Here is a 17,388-nt window from a genome sequence, read left to right on the forward strand (position 1 = left end):
GCTCTGAAGGCAGCTGCTCACAGACCTCTTCCTCTGGGCTGGGCGGCTGCCTTTCAGGTTACTGCACGCACACATGCACTCTTCCAAATCCTCTGTGTAGCTCCCAAAGCACTGGATAAAAATGAGGAGAGATGCCCCAAAAAACAGCTTTTTGATTATTCATGAAATATCTCAGTAAATGGAAAATCATGCCTCTGCAAGTGAAACTGGGTACTGGATGGAAAGAGTGGCATTGCAGCATAAGCTCATGCTACAGGGGATCTGCATCTCCAAGACTCTCTTCAGCCACCCTCTATAAGATGTACATTTGTCAAAATAAATTTAGAATGTGCACAAATTACAGGTTTAGCTGCCTGCTTGCCCTGGCCTTGCATGAACGTTACATGGAGCACTGCAAGAGCTCCCCCTGTTCTGCAGCACCACGTTACCCCAGCCCCCAGTAGGCATGTCCCTCCCAGTGCAGGGGGGGCACACATGGGACAAGGGCACGGCCCACATAAGCCTTCTCCAAGGGATGGCCAGAAAGCACTTCCACTGATCTTAACCGCAGGCAAACGTGGTTTGCTGTCTCAATTTTCTGCTGCCTACTGTGGGGGCAGAGGGAAGGCCATAAGGAGGGCAGCTGCAAAAATCTACATGTTTCCCTCTGAAGTAAATGCATGCTAAATATACTTTGAGAGAGAGCTACTTGAAAATAGTTAGAAGCCTAAATAAGAAAACAGAAGAATGTCTGAATGGTAACGAACAAACAAATAGAAAATTCTACGGCACCATGTGGGAAATAAGACATCATTTTAGGGTCTATTTGTTTACCATGCAAACAGTCAAATTGCTTAAACTACTTAAAAATAAACCAAAAAGATGTATCTAGGAGTTTTAAAATACTCATCTGCTACAGTTTTTAAAAAATTCCAGCAGTTGAAACATTGTGAATGAGTGACATAGAAAGAGAACACTTCCACCAGACAAAAGGCTCAAAGCAGCCTAATCACCTCCAACATCAAAAATCCAACCAAACCCCCCAGCACCTGCCCAAACCCAGCGGCACCCCCTAAAGCCCAGTACTTGGCTTTGTCTGCCTTAAACCAAGCAGCCAAACCCACTCGCCCTGTGGGAGGCGTTTCCCTCTCCAGTGTGTGGAAAGGGTTTCAAATGTCATGTTCCAGCTGGGACTCTTTCCTTATATTTATACGTACAGGCACCCCATGTACCTCCTCTTTCACAGGAGGAAAGGTTCCTATAACCTTAGAGCAGCCTCTGCCACTTTAGCGTTTATTCTGAGAATACTGCTATTTATGACACCGCTGGTGAGCGTTGTGTCAATCAGTTATCAGTATAACTGAATGCATTTTCTTAAAGGTCAATTGTCTTCTGTGGATATTACAGTTTGAATACTATTGAAAGGAAGCTGTTAGCATAATTTTCAGCATTTTGGTTTTTCTATAGTCTTGGAATTCAGTGCTAATACCTTTTTTTTTTTTTTTTTTTTTCAACCTCAAAAAGAATAGTTGACAATCAATGGGAGCCAAGTTTCATTAGAGAATTTTTTTGCTGTCCTAGCAACTACTATCTCAGTAGTGCGACAGTGGGTAGAAATGTGTTTCACCAGCACTTTTTCTACATCATTAATTCCCCGCACTGTTTCACAAAGAAGATCTTCCAGAACTTAAGACAGGCTTGTAAATGTATTTTTATTATGTTGCAACAATCAAAATATATATGTACTACTGATTTTTTTCCCCAAATATTAAATGAAAATTTAATACACTTTTGCCCACATTGTGTTCTTAAATTGCTTTGGAATCTGTAAAGACCCTGATGTAAGGAAACCGAAGCAACTGCACAATTAGAGACCGGAGGGTGTTAGAGAGCTGCACTTAGACTGCAAATGAAGTCAGATGTCCCCGTTTAACCAAATATTGCCTCAACAGTCTCTGTTTGTGAGTATTAGAAACAATAAACAAATATACACAGAAAGCATCACAAACAGGAAATGGGTTATTTAAATACAACTGTATCCAACATAGCAGCTAAACACTGGACAATGTTAGAAGTCATCAGCACATCCACATGCTCTTCTAAATGACGTTTGGGGTCCTGAAACACAAAGGATGCCATAAGAGAAATGAGTAAAATGTCTCCGTGAACACTTGTAATTACATCATTTCTGTGTAAAACCACTGCAAGTTTAAAAGGCTGGTGATGCTCCAGAATGTTGCTTTCTAACTAGACTTATTATATAGAAATTCAGAAATTGCTTAATCCATACCATCACTCAGAGAAATTGAGGATCAGTTTAGGAACTGCATTCCTATACAGCTTCTCAAGAGTAACCACAACAGCTGTGAGTTTTAAAAACAAAACACAACATGAGGAATTCACCTCAGTTCTGGTACAATGCAATTTGTTTTCACATATTTGTGCAAAAGTTTAACCTAGTCCTGTAAAATCTTTGAGTAGTTGTAAGACCATGAAAAAATCAGCACACAAATACCCACAAAAAATAAACACAAGTGCACTACATGGTGTTCAAAGTTCTGAAAAATGTTAAACCTGAGCAGCATTCTCAAAATACACGTCCCTCCAGGCTATTGCTCAAAGGAGTGGGCACTTGTGGGCATTCGCATAGAATAATTTGATTATTCGGGGGTTAAACATTTGACCACACTCATAGACTTTTTCAGAAATGAAATTAATTAATATGAAAGTGCCGCAACATTATCTGGCACATTTTAAAAACTTTATTTTTAATATTTTATTTACATTGCAGCATTGTCACCTTCTTGCGCATAAAGAAAATATGGAAGGCAGTCATGTGGGAATTTTAACTAGTACTTAAAAGGAATTATTGTCAAAATCTAATGCACCAATTCAATTTACATAAACGTGAACTAGAAAATCGGTGTGAAGAATGCCATAAAACGTATGGTATGGTATCTTTCTTAAATAATTCAAAGATCACGTAGTTCTCCAATATTCTCTGATCCAAGTAATCTGACAAACCTATTGTGAGCAGCTGTCTGTTCACAAAATTTTCTATATAAGTTGCAGAGAAATAAAAACACGTGAAAATTACTTAGTAATTTTATCAGGAAAAATGGCTTTTCTTTAGAAAGCACTTAATCAAAACATATTTTTTCTCCCTCATATGTATAATGATTTAAAAGATGAGTGAAGCCCAAATCACATTTAAGATGACATTAAAGCTCTTAAAATACAAACCTTGTTACATGTTTTATTATATATATTTACGTTTCTGTAGATGAGCATAAAAGTCTATTGTTCTGAATGCTACAGAAATACATGAGTGACTGAACAATAGTGTAGATGTGTTATGACACAGTTGCTAGAAGCTGACACGTAAGAGCAATCCAGAATCCTTTAAATTCTTCTGCTATTAGCAATAAAATAAATACTGGTTCTTCAAGGATATACTGTTCACTTATAAAGCTATTTCTTGTTTCCACTGCCTTTCTTGAATTATGAACACATTCTCTTACCAACTTGTTTTGCTTGTTTATCTTTTTTTTTCCAGAGCACATTTCCTCAGCTTGTAGGTTAAAGTCATACATGTAAGTATTTTTCTGTGAAATCCTCTACATCCGGACATTGCAAAGGGATGGAATGATTCAAATACATGTTTTCAGTTTCAGTTATGGTTCTAAAGTGTTTCACTCCAATAGCGATGTGAAGCAATGCAGCTTACTTGCATGCACACATATTGGAGCTCAGCACTGACAGTGTGCTTATGAAGGAGGACGGAGTGAGCTGGCTCTTTAGCTACGATAAAGTATAAACTACACTCTCATCTTTTTTCAATATTGCTGTTTTTTAAAAGCCTTCATGGTTTTGACCTCTCTGACGGTACAATAGACTAGGATATCTTTGTGCACCTTCTTGGAAAGGAGAATAAAAAGCTATCAAATCTCAACAGTGCTCCTCAGCATCTAATGCAAATGCATACAGAATGCAACTTGCTGATATTCCAGTGATTACTTAAGGCCAAAAGCCTTGTTCCCTACACAACAATCTGCAGCAAAAATAAATTCATTATTCAGAGCATTGAGAATATCTTGCATGTAGAAATAAAATCACCTATGCACATGTAAGGAAATTAATATTTAGAATGAAGGAAGTGTATCATTCCACCTCTAATTCATCACACCTCACCTGCTTGCCAACATTTTTTATTGCCAGCTGTTCAGGTGTCATCTTATCTTCTTCTTCAACAGCCTGTGAACGAAACACAGAAAAGGTCAATGTTTCAGATTTCATTTACTTTTTCCCCAAGCCATGAGATTCTCAAGTATATTTCTCTTTCACACACACACACAAAAATAAAAAAAAAATAAAAAATAATAAAAAAAATCAAACGGTGACACTTTTAGAAAGTCAAAAAGAAAGGTACTTCAGCTTTTCAGCACGCATAGGTTTAATTACCAAGTGCTAGCGCAAAAGATCAAGGCAAATACTCATGAATAGTTTTATTGTCAGATAAGCAAAATGGATTCACAAATCTCTTTTAAGCAAAAATGCTAAATGTGGGGTATTGATAGTTTAAGATTAAAGTTGAACTGGTACAACAAAAAGCAAAAAGAAAGTTGCCTACATTGTTTCAACTATTAGAGGCTTGATCACAAGTGCATTTTATAGTGCTTAAAGTCACCAATACATTTTTATCATCTTCTGTTGTCTTCAGACACAGTATCTGTACTATGTAAGTCCACTAACTCACCTAGTGAATGAAATACTCAGTTTTACTTTTAAGGGCTTCTTAGAAGATTTAAGAAAAAAAAAAAAACAGCCCTCATCAATAATGACTGACAAGCTTACTATTTCTGGAATGGTTGTTGATATCTAGTGTTTCAAAAAGATGTTTAAAGGCCAATATTAAAACAGTACAGATAACTGATTCTTCTGTCAACCCCAATAACAATTTCTTTATCTAAAAAGAACATGAAATTAGGCTCTAGAATGAGTTCTAAATATTTACTACATGCCTGTAATCTACTCTAATGATCTCAATAAACAACCTTTCTTCTGCTATTCTGAAGTCTGGCCAAGTAGATCTTAGCTGAAGGAATGAAGAGCACAATTTCATTTTGAACTACAGAAATCTGAGATTCTCTTCACCAAGTACAAAATTAATTTTATTACTCACATTTGAAAGGGAAACACGTAATTAAACATTTTGCTTCTCTGGGGCAAAAACTTTGTGACAAAGCCTGAAGATGTATCACAGTACTTTAATAATCACCAAGGTCCAAAGAGTTCCTGCAACAATTTCTTCATTCTTACAGCCAAGTCTTTTACAATTCACTTTGAATAGGGCTTACGACAATCACCTTCTTACTTCTGAAATCAAGGATTAATTTCTTATAAACATTACAATTACATCATTATGGGATATGAATACCTTGTTATAATTCTTAGCTAATTCTAACATCTCCTTCACTACAGTTTCATTGAGTTTGCAGTGTTCACTGTAGTCCTGAAGTGTCAAACCTTCCATCCAACTCTTCTTATGCAAGTTTAGCAACATCTGCAAAATAAAACCTGTTTAGAGTATGCATCATAAACTACATTCAAATACCATGGCAATGTCTGATTTACAGTACTAAGAGTGTAATAAAAATTATTGATCTTGGAGTGTCTAGGGAAATACAATTATCAAGTATTCCACTAAAGCAGACAATAGATTTCCCCAAAGTTTTTAAGGATCAAAAATTTTGGAAGCCTAAATATGAAAATGAAGCACAGAAACCAGGGTCACATCTACAGTGACACAAACTCTTTTCTGTTGTAATTTAGTGGTTTTGCTGGCAGCTGAGTATGCACAAGTGTATTGCTGAAGAAGTAGCAGGTAGGTGAATATTTTAGCACCAGATGAAGAAGAGTTGAATCTTTTGGCCTGTATTAAATTTGAAAAAATATTTTAATGCTTTGATTAAATGTATTTAGGCTTAACTTATTGTCCTGAACTGTACACAAGCAGCTGCTACAGTTGTGAAGAAACGAACATCAAAGCAACCAAAACATGACTTTTGTTGGTCCTCCTAAAAAGTGAAGGGCCTTAAAAACATGACAAAATGAAGCAGATTTTTGATGGCGATAAAAGCAGGGGCTGTTAGAAATATCTGAAATATGCCTGGCTCTCTGATAACATTCTGACATTTGTGAAAAAAAAAAAAAAAAAAAAAGAAAAGAAATAGTTACAAAGGCAATTTCCTGATTTTCATCTGTAAGGAAAGCCTATTTTGCAGTTATGCACACTCGAGGACTGTAGGAAGCATTACCTCAGCAAACAATTTGAGCTTGCCTTTAATTTGCAAGCATTCATTACAGAGGTTTTTAAGAATCCATAAACCCTGCAGTTCCCATTACCTGAATGAAAGAAAGAAGCTATTTCACCCAATGTACTGCTTCCAAAGAAACCTGGTTTTTGAACATATGAACAAAACTGAAAGTGTCATAATTCTTATTAGCAAGATTTTAGTTACTGACAGAAGGAGTTGTGGGCAAACTGCATATGGACAGTTTAGCTAGGCTATCTGGATTTTAAAGCATGGTTTTGTGCAATGGGCTCCTCCTTTAATAGATGAAACATGTACTTTTCTTTCTACAGATGGAAGTAACAGATCACCACCAGCACCACGAGGGTGTTCTGTCATCCAAACCTGCCTTAGGAGAGCGAGGTAGAAATAACTCACTGCCTCACAGACTGAAGCTTCCTTAACTCAGTCACGATTGTTCTCCTACTTGCAAAAACCGTTTACATGCATAGACCATTAAACCAAATTCACACTAAGAACTTCAGATAAGAAGTTGTACGTTAATGGAAATGGTAGCCTCTGGATGCTCTATAGGCATTTCCCCAGAAATCTAGTTCTTTTAAATCAGTAACTCTCCTACATAATAGTGCAGTCTTGCAAACATACTCCTCCATTATTCAAAATTGTTTCTCTTTTTATTACTTCTAGCTCTCTAAAAGCAGAAAATAAGGAAACTATTCTGACTGTTGTATCACAAAATCCAACTATTCATGGCAACACAGCCACAAACATGCAGTCGTAACTGAGCCTTAGAACCTGGGTTTTCAAGAATTAACTTTTGCAGTTGATCCTTTCCTGTTTGTTCTCCTGGCTGAGACTGTCAAGCTAGAGAATTTTACTTGTGATTGGGGAATTTTGATACAAAAGACAACATCTTTTCTCAGTTACTGAATAATACTTTTTCTGTAAACGTGTGAAAGTAAGAAGGACATCACTACCTTCCTGATACTCAGCAGTGTCTTCAGGAGCTTTATTCATGCCAACTGGATGCACCTTCTGTTTAAGTGATTACAGCCAATAAAAATCTGAGACTCCTTGGTCATACAATTTATTTTAGAAAATATAGTCTTCCAGCTTCTGTAATTCCAGCCTAAAAAATCTAAAGCAGCTAGTATGTCTTTGAGCCTACAGCAATTATAACTCAACTTTGCACAAACCCATTAAGCATGGAGAACAGCATGAGGACTTTCTGTGAAACATGGACACAAATGTTATAAAAATCTTTACATGAATGTTAGAATGAATTTTTGGAAGGTTTCATCAACGGTACTACATATCTAAGTGCTTTCTAGAAGATAAGCCAGGAACTGTTAAAACAATTCCTGAAAGAATCAGCAATTAAAATCAGAATTCACAAATCCTATGTAGTTTGTGCAGTGTTCTTTGTTCTTTGAATAAAAGCTAAAATAATTACCTTCTGTTCTAGTTCATTCTTCCTGTAGTTGATAGTGATGGAATAGTAATGTCTGTTCAGTCCATGAATTAGTGCCTGTAAAGTTCAGGGCAAAGTTTGCATAAAAATTACCCGCCATTGAAATGAAGAGATATTAGAAGAGTTCATTAAAACACAGTCATCTTCAGACATAACTTCAAGTAAATGTACCTTTTCCTACTTGTCTCTTTCAAAGTTAACTGATAGTTATACTTTATACTTTCTGTTTCTAAAATTGGACTTATTCCATGCAGTAATATCCATCCATTGTAAGAAAAAGCAGTAACTGCCTGCAAATGCTGAGCAATACACATGCACAGATAGTTCCTTCAGATCTTACCTCACTCAATAAATTTGGGTATCATTTCTACTAAACCTCATCTCTTTCTATTAGAAACAGAAGAATGCTGACTATGCACATCACATTTATCCTAGATACCAAAGCTCATTTTTAAATTTTGAATACAAAAATATCCTCTCATAATTGCACCCTTGCCAAATCTGTCTTTAAACTGCATAATCTAAGTGACCGAGATGAGGTGATACGCCATCTTTAAGCACTGATTTTCTATTTTATTCATGTGGATTTTTTTTTTTTTTTTTTTGTGAGTAAAGAGTGATTTAGATTAGGATTTGCTGCAGCGGAGTTTAAAAAATTATGTGACAAATCTTCAGCAAAACCATAATTTGCTATTTTCAATTAAAACTTTACATACAAAGCACGTATTTAGAAAACAGATAAACCATACTTAAACCACAGCCACAAATGTTTCTTATGTTTCAATTGTTCCACCTGTCTATGTTTAAATATATTCTTTAGAGCAATCTAGAATGCATGTGCATTTGCATCTTACGCAACTTAATATTTCAGCATTCCAAAATTATCTGGATGAAAGCTGGAAATGTTCTCAGACATGCATTTTTTAACACATTTCTTTTCAAAGATACACAGACTTAAAAAAAAAAAAAATCAACTGATTACTTTTACAAGAATTAATAGTTCAGGATAACCACTACTCATTTTACTGATTATAAGTAGAATTATCAAACACAGATTTTATCATCAATAAAGAAATTTATGGCAGAAGCTATTAGCAATAAGAAATTTCCACCATCATTTCCTTAACCTAAATTGCTGCATAAGTATTTGTTTTGTTTTAAAAACAGTTGTAGATAGGAGTTTTGCAAATCTCCTATAATACACAGGATTTGACAGATGCCTTTCTTTCTCCAACTTTCCTTCCATACACCCAAACCATTCCTTTATAGTATGGACAAACACAAAAGGTAAACAACCACTCTACTCTAACACTGAGAGGAGTTGTGGTTTGGCAAATGCAACAACATAAACTGAAGCCCATAAAATAAACACTTGCTTTACATTCTAAAGTGAACCCTACTCTTAGCGCACCGTTTCAATGGGAACTGCCATTCCTACATGCCTTGTAACTGGATGCACAGACAGAGAACAGGTAAAAAAGTTTCTCATAAAAGAAAAAAAGCAAATAGGGAAAAAACAACAACAACAACAAAGGATGAAGCCAAGTCATGTAGTGTTCTTACTGTACGAGCAAGACTAAACCGAGTCCTTGCAGGAAAAAAACAGCTGTGCATTAAGAACAAACTATGGCTTTTAGCTTAGCGGTGACACTGCAACAGCTCACTGCCAATTTGCAAAAAAAATTACACAAATAACACTCTAACAACAGAAACCCAAAACTCCCATGGCCAAAATTTGCCATAGCGTAGTGACAGTGATCTTAAAATAATGAAGCTTAACAATACTTCAGGGGCTTACAAGGGAAGTCATTACACATGATCCAGAAAAGCTCAGTTAGGATATTAACCTGAAAGACGCAAGCATGGGCTTGCCTATACCCAGTCAAGATATCAGCTGTTTGTTTCAAACTTATTCATGTTCATGATTTTTGCCAATTCAAAAATCAAAAGTAAAACACAACAATCTTGTTTAATTATCTGGTTTTAATTATTTATTTTAATAAGAAAAGGTTTCAATGCATAAGTAATAAAAATGAGTCGATCTTTTGAAAACTAAGAGTATGGTGATCTAGTCTCCCAAAGGTCATTCCTCACAGCAGAAGTTTAGCCTCTCCATGAGTTCTATCATGACTAGCATACTGTCATTTTTCTAGGATGCTTATCTACCAGATATTTTCATTAAGTAAAGGATCAAAAGAAAAGGAATTTAGAAACATGGCTGCAAGTACACATGTCCCTTAGAATGCACAGTAAGGGGGAAAAGTTTTCTGAAGAGAAAAAACAAAAAGACACTGAGGCAGAAGAATGACAGATAAAAACATTACGTTACTCTAGGGAATATTTGCTTCAGATCAGAAGCTGTATCTTGAGACACTGGTTTGCTTCATTCAAGACAAACATTTTTTGTCTTACTAGTAACATTGTTACTTTAGAATTCAAACTCTGAATACCGAGTTTCACAAATGGCTCCAAAGACATATAAGACAACATTCTCAAAGGAAATGTTATAGTTGAGACAACCAATCAAACGACCTATTGATCCACTGAATCTCCTATTCCACCTTTTTTTTTTTCCCAGCAAATTACTGGATCGTATGAAAATCAGAGACGAATTTTAAGACAAAATGCAAGGTTAAATCCAGATTGCATGTTACACAACAACATGCATATGCATACAGCAGAAAGGCAATATTATTACTGAAAATGTTTTTTTTTCTTCCATAATTTATTCCAGAATAATTTAAGAAGGCTGAGACAATTTAATAAGGAAGTTTTAATTTAAAATTGCAATACTGAACAAGGTTAATAGTCTTCCTATTTGATGTCACGTGGTATGGTATCAATTGTTACTTTTAGAAGTTTACATTTTAAAAAAATTTATACTTTAACCTCTGCAGTAAATAATTACACAGAAATTCACACTTTGCTTGCTAATTTAGGGCTCAGTTTTGAACTCTTCATATACATAACTCCACTGATGATTCACATCACTTTTAAAGGCATGCAGAAAAATGCTATAGAGAGAACAATAAACAACTTGTATTGTGCTGTTTTCAGGCACCTTCCCCCCAAACTGCTGAAAAGGTCCTGCAATTATAGGATTATCAACAGTGGTTTTACCTGGATAGATGGCTTGTTTAAGTGACCCAGATTTGAAGTTGTTTGTCTTGGTTCATGTCCCAAGACCATCATATTAGCATTGATCAATCTGAAGGCATCAATAACAACCTGTAAAAACAAGATGTCAAGTCAATTCTTTTTAGAAAATGCAACTAATAGTGCCAAGCAACAGTGGACAAGGCACAATCAACTCTCATCTGTTTTTGGCCTTTATCCAGAAAATCATTTAATTATAATATTAATAAAAAAGAGCCTCCTGCTGGCTATGCTATCAGCACACTACACTACCTTGTATTGTAAGGTGACACCAATTATTACTATCTTTTCCATGAAGCTGTAAGTTTTATATAGATTATATAATCAGAAAACAAATTTTTATGTACACTTACTCTTAATCTTCAAAGGTATGCATATGTTTGTCACCTAAATCTTATCCAATCATAGTGAATGACAGAGAGAGACTAAAACTGAAAGTGAGCACAAGCTAAGGGACTGAGTCTAAAGCCCAGTCCTGTCACATCAATTATACTACCACAATACTTGAAATGACAAGAAAATTATAGCTAGCAAGGAACTTGCCCCATGTATTCCCTTCTAGTCAGATGCTTTTTGCTTCTTGTGACTACGGAAGGGTCTATAAACTGTCTGATGGATTAAAAAGTCCTTGTCAGTGTCATGCTCAGGAGTAAAAAATAGAGTATATGAAAACCAAGGTCATTTATGATTTAAAGATACACAGTAGGTATTATTCAGTGCCATTTCTTTGCGAATAAAGTGAATTCACCACCGATTTTTGTTCTGTCCTGTGCTGAATTTGACTACAAAAATATGTGGAGATGGTATTTCATGGCCCAAAGAATAAAATCCAATCACCTACCCAACTCTACACCAGATGCAATGGAGCCGAGGACATACCACAATACACACAAAATTTAACTCTCACCAGGCACTTGCCATTACAAGCCAACCATTCCTGTTCAGGCCCCAGTCTTCTAACTGGGCCCGAGGACATATGCAGCATCACATAGCCACACAAATAGCTCTTGCCAGTCTTTGCAGACAACTTTTCTGCCTAGCATTGAAGAGTTATTCCAGTTCTTCAATCTAAATATTTTTAATCTCGGCTGCTTTTACTGCAATCATTTTTATTCTCTCCCAAACTATAGGCTGGTCAACAACAGATACATTTACAGGACTAGTCTGATATTTTGAGGAATTAGAGCTGAACTAAATCTTTTGTCATGAATTCAACAAGAAATCAACCACTGTCTCCTACCAAAAGTCTGTGGAGAAAGTGACACTGGGTTTTTCACATTGTCCTAACATTTTCCTCCTGATTAACATAAATAATAACTAAATACATACGAAGTTTATTAGGATTATAATTATTAAGGTAATTGATGTTTAAATGAAATTAGTAAGCAAATATTTATCACAAAATATTTATCAAATTCTAAACTTAAAAAGCCTATTAACTCATCACCTTTACTTTTCAGGCCCCACTATTTCAGCCACGCTGAGTGACGAAGTACCACTTGCTGTCATACAGCTACCGAGTGGCCTCTCAGCTGCCAGACCTGTCTGCATATATCATGGCTTAGAATATCCCGTAGAAAGTGTATGAAACAATTTTATGTTAAAAATATTAGGCTGTGACCCAGTTAACATCAGTCAACAGTGACAATTCATTTCTGGACAATAATAAAGCCAAATTACATTTAATAAGCAGCAAACGCAAGCCACATTATATTAATACTACAAAATTATTTTTAAAAATCCTTCATTCTCAATGAAGGCTTATATACATCTCGCTGACCTCAAATAAATGTATTTTTTCTCTTATTGCTATCAGATTTTTCAAGTATCTTAAAATACTCATGACAAGCCATTTTATTTACATTCTGTGTTCCATTTTAAACAGATGCTCCAATTTATGAACACCTGGAAATGCCCAACCATAACAAACAGGCAGTATAAATTAAAAAGTTGAGTGAAGAAAAAAAATCCACACTGCCGGTCTCCTGAGACAAGCTGGCTAAGAGGGGAAAAAAATCAAGCAAATAATAACTGGCTCTGAGGAGCAAGCAAGGCTAGCAGGGCAGTGCAGTGCCAGGCCAGGCAGGACTCATGGCTTCTCCAGACAGCGCAACCAGCACTGCTTCAGCTGGGCAGCATAACAAAGCTGTGCGAAGAACTCAAATCACAAACTGCACACTTCAGACAGGGATAAAACCATAACTCCTATAATCTAGAAGGGCAGAACAATGCACATGGATGATATTTCTCATCTTAGTTGCACTATGATGAGCAGTGGTAACTAAATACTTTAACTACACTAAGATTAAAGGAATTTGCTGCTATCACTATAGCAACCATCTTAAAGAAACTAACATGCTCAACAACCTGGAGGCTAAATTTAGACCTAATACGCAATAAAAGCATAAACATCAACAAATCCTATATATTGGCTTCCATGAAATGTAATTGCTTTCTTCGTGGTGAGAATAAATCAGTTCCTCCATTACAGGATTACATAAAAATAAATACTCATTAATGTCCAGTGTACTAATGAGCAATGGGTGAACTAGGTGTTAATTATGCCACACTAAGATTAGAGAAAAGAACCCCCGTGGATGAGCGCTTGGAGGTGCGTGGAGCTGAAGTCAGCTTACTACGTTTGTGGATTTTGAAATACAGCATGATGCAATCAGGTGATGGCAACGTGGTCATTCGCTGTTGTACAATGGAAACTTCAGAGATGGCATTATCAAAAAATGAGCCTCTAAGGTTTAATTAAAAGCAGCACAAACCCACACTTCACTACTCAGAATTTCACAAAGAAGTCAGTCTGTCTCATCCAAATTTTCTAAGCTGTCATTGCACTTCAATTATCTAATGCATCTTGCAACGTGTTAGTAAAAACCACATTTTTCAAGCTTCATGCTAAATTCTTTCTGTAAAGACATAAAAAGTTAAAGAAAAGTCTGTGGCAATAGGATATTTTCCAGAAATAAGGTGGTAAGATTTTTCTCAAATGTAATTCCACAGTGCATCTCTTTCACCACTCTGACCAGTTAATTTCTCTGAGTACAAGTGTCTTCAGACTTTACAGGGGTCATTTCAACAGCAGACAGCTTATAACAAAACCATTAGCAGTTTGGCTAGCTTAAGGAAACCTCTTACTTTCCTTTTTTGTTTATTATCACTGCATGAATCTGCAGCATATGAGAGTTTATAATTTCTCGGGCTTGTTAAATTCATGTTAAAGGTCTGTTTTCTTGTTGAATAAATTTTGTTCATATAATGCTGCCTATTTCATATACTGAGTCTTTAATAGCACCTTTGGTCTATGCGCAACTCACAGATCAAAACAGAGGACTAAAATAGGGGTTGATGATGCTATTTACATGTGTGATTCCTGCTGTCTTCTTGTTAGTAGCTTTAATATAATAGAAGACCTTGTCTGTTTTGTAATTAACACATCTTTACTGGAGAGATATTTGGAAGTGATTGCTGTGAATATACTGGTTAGTAAAATAAACACAATCACACACCACTTTCTGTTATCAGACAAATTTGTGAATTGTACACATTATACTCCAGATCAACAAACTGTGATATAACAGCCAAGTAGAAGACACATTTATATAACCCTTTATTTTTCTGAAAATATGTATTCAATCTGACCTTGCAAATATAATTAGCTTGTGGGATGTGTGGATTTCAGTACCATGGATGCTTTACTAATTGCAGCTCTTGGAAATAGATACTAAATATTTGGAAGCTGCCAATACAAAATAAAAACTGCATCTTTTTGTACATCTGTCTTAGCTTCAAAAAAGCATAATAATCTAGAAAACAATAACTATACAGCATTTTCCAAACATTTTCCTGGGGTCACAAACCACAACAGAGACCACATAATTGACTTCCAGAAACAAAATTCATAATTATGCTCAGTGTACTTTATAAATTTGAGAATAGCTATAATTAATACAATTCATGGCTACTCACAAGTGTTGGATTCTTCAACTGGTAACTAGATAGAAATCTGGCCTTTTCTAATCTGTGCATATTTATTAAAAATAATGGCATGGTTAAAAATTTAGAATGTTCAGTAGCCAGATATGTTTTAGCTTCTTTGGACAGCATGTGCCAGGTACATTTTTTCTAAAGCAGTCTTCAAAACTTTGTGTTTGAAAAAAAATTATGAGAAATTTGGGAGTAATTTACAGACGTGATTCTATTAAATTCCTCCAACACCAAAACTACAAATAAGACTTAAACACTTAGGGCAAGGTCTACCATATTTTAATGCTGAAGTTCTGTAAGAAGTAAGCCATTCTTTTTTATTTTAATTACATTTTTTTCAAGCATCAATATTTTTTCCACTGAAGATTCTATCACATATGGTGACTATCTTTAAAAATGTATTGTATCCTTTTAACTCAAATAGCAATGCATTGTTTATGCCATATGTTTGTGAACAAATACGCCAGTGCTTAAAGAAGACTCTGCAAAAGATATAATGTGGTTATGCCAGGTGTGGAAAAAGAAGTAATGTCCCATCTAAAATATCTTTTATCACCTGCAACTGACCTGTTATCGACTGCTTAGTTTGCTTCTAGATTCTTTAAAAATGAAATGGAACATGTGACCTGAGAAGTGCAGCTATGGTTTATGACCATTTCGTTATTTATGCTGCCATGCACTGTTAGACAACTACAAGTGAAGAACATCTTCTGTCCCCTGTAAGCCCACAACATAAAAAATTAAAAGAAATCTTACTTTTTATGCCATTTCCAATGAAAAGCACTAAGAACTGAAACTGACTCATGCCAAATGCATACCACTGAATTGCTGTGATTGTGAGTTTGAAGTTTGCAACATGGAAATTATTTATAAAATGTCAATTTTAGCTCTGGAAAATATATTCCTAGGAGTATGTGCATTTTCCTTCTCTATCCTTAGAGAATTGCTTATTTGTGGTCAAATCTGCTGTACAACTTCAACATCCATACTGGGAGGGGAGAGAACTACAGTATAATACATTTATCTTGACAAGTGAGGGCATGCATCCATAACTCACAAGCAGCAAACCACAAGTTTTAAAGCTATATGCCTTAATGAAGATAAATGGACTATTCTACATCCACTATGGCAAAAGGAAATTAAACATTTAATACTTTCCAACAAAAAGTCTTCTTGAAACTTTTTTTTGTTTTAGGGAAGGGCATGAACTGAAGTAACCTGTGAAAATGGTTTCATAGGTAAGTATACATTGCTAATTTAAACACAGCAAATCCAAAGGATGTTGTTTTAAAAATTTGGAACAGCAGCATTGATATTAACAGTTTTGGCATCACACTAAGAAAAATTGAGACTTAAAATATGCAAAACATGTTATTCTGAATACACGCAATTATAATAAAAATGTTGGCTTTCATACAATCCGTAGCAAATGCATGGAAGAGTGGCGGTGATAAAGCAGTTCAATGCAAATGTGGTTTATGCCTACGTTCAGAAAAATCATATCCTCAACTGAAATGCACATGCATGAACACCAAGTGGCCTACTCTGTAGTGCAGATGCAATTCATCTCCTACAAACACGATTCTTCAGGGAAAAAAAATGCATCAGCCTTTATTGAATCAACAGTAATCAACACCAACACAAATGTTATTTTCTTCCTTATTCTCCAAATGAGGCTGCTATCGAAAATCTAGATTTAAGTTGGTTCCTGCCTAGATCCAAACCAGTTGTTTCAGCCCAAATAAGCAGTCTCTGCTATACCAAATGCACTGTCCTGGCAATGGTAAGAAATGTCACAGTTCAACTAATCAGTTCAACAGTGATTTGGTGGTCACTTAGCTGTTTGTTACATGAAACTGGTAATCTCACTCTTGCTGAATATGATCGCTCTCCTTACGCCACAGGCTGCTATGGCAGCTGACAGTGTCATGTCCTGTTGACACTGACACACCTGTTGACCATCTTTAGTGACAGAAGCAAACAGAGAAGTACACAAGCAGAAAGATCCAACATTGTCAAAAAAGCTTTTTTCTAGGAAAGAAAGAAAGACTTTGTCTTCAAGCTTTGGCAACTAGAGGGCTAAAATCACACTACGAAAACATATTACTGTGTTCCTGCAATTATTTATGACAATAACCTCAACAATGCAAATTGTTAATGACAAAGTATCAAAGCTTCATCTCCTTCACTATTATTTCTCAGCTGTTGTGATTCTCCCCTTTAATTTCAAAAACTACAAATCAGTAACAATCAATCATAGAATCATAGAATCCTTAGAGTTGGAAGGGACCTCTGAAGGCCATCTAGTCCTCCCATGCAATGACCAGGGGCATCACAGCTACATCAGGCTGCCCAAGGCCTTATTGAGCCTCACCTTGAAAGTCTCCAAGGACATGGCATCAACCACATCACTGGGCAACCTGTTCCAGTGCCTTACCACCCTCACTGTTCAGTAACATACCAATACTCAAG

General features: G+C 35.8%; 1 protein-coding gene across 2 annotated transcripts in view; it reads right to left on the bottom strand.

Moving 5' to 3' along the window:
* Nucleotides 1–1,666: 1,666 nt before the first annotated feature.
* The window catches only part of PSMD14 (proteasome 26S subunit, non-ATPase 14), a 45,330-nt gene continuing 29,608 nt past the window's right edge, over nt 1,667–17,388 (bottom strand). For both annotated transcript variants that reach the window (XM_010713672.4, XM_085227800.1), the window contains 5 exons: nt 10,885–10,992; nt 7,747–7,821; nt 5,417–5,542; nt 4,171–4,233; nt 1,667–2,097 (listed from right to left, as the gene is read on the bottom strand). In XM_010713672.4, the coding sequence (XP_010711974.2) occupies nt 1,999–2,097; nt 4,171–4,233; nt 5,417–5,542; nt 7,747–7,821; nt 10,885–10,992 (471 nt within the window). In that variant the 3' untranslated portion in view covers nt 1,667–1,998. The remainder of the gene's footprint in view (nt 2,098–4,170; nt 4,234–5,416; nt 5,543–7,746; nt 7,822–10,884; nt 10,993–17,388) is intronic.

This window comes from Meleagris gallopavo, chromosome 7 (genome assembly GCF_905368555.1).
Source record: "Meleagris gallopavo chromosome 7, MGAL_WU_HG_1.1, whole genome shotgun sequence".
NCBI classification, from domain to species: domain Eukaryota; kingdom Metazoa; phylum Chordata; class Aves; order Galliformes; family Phasianidae; genus Meleagris; species Meleagris gallopavo.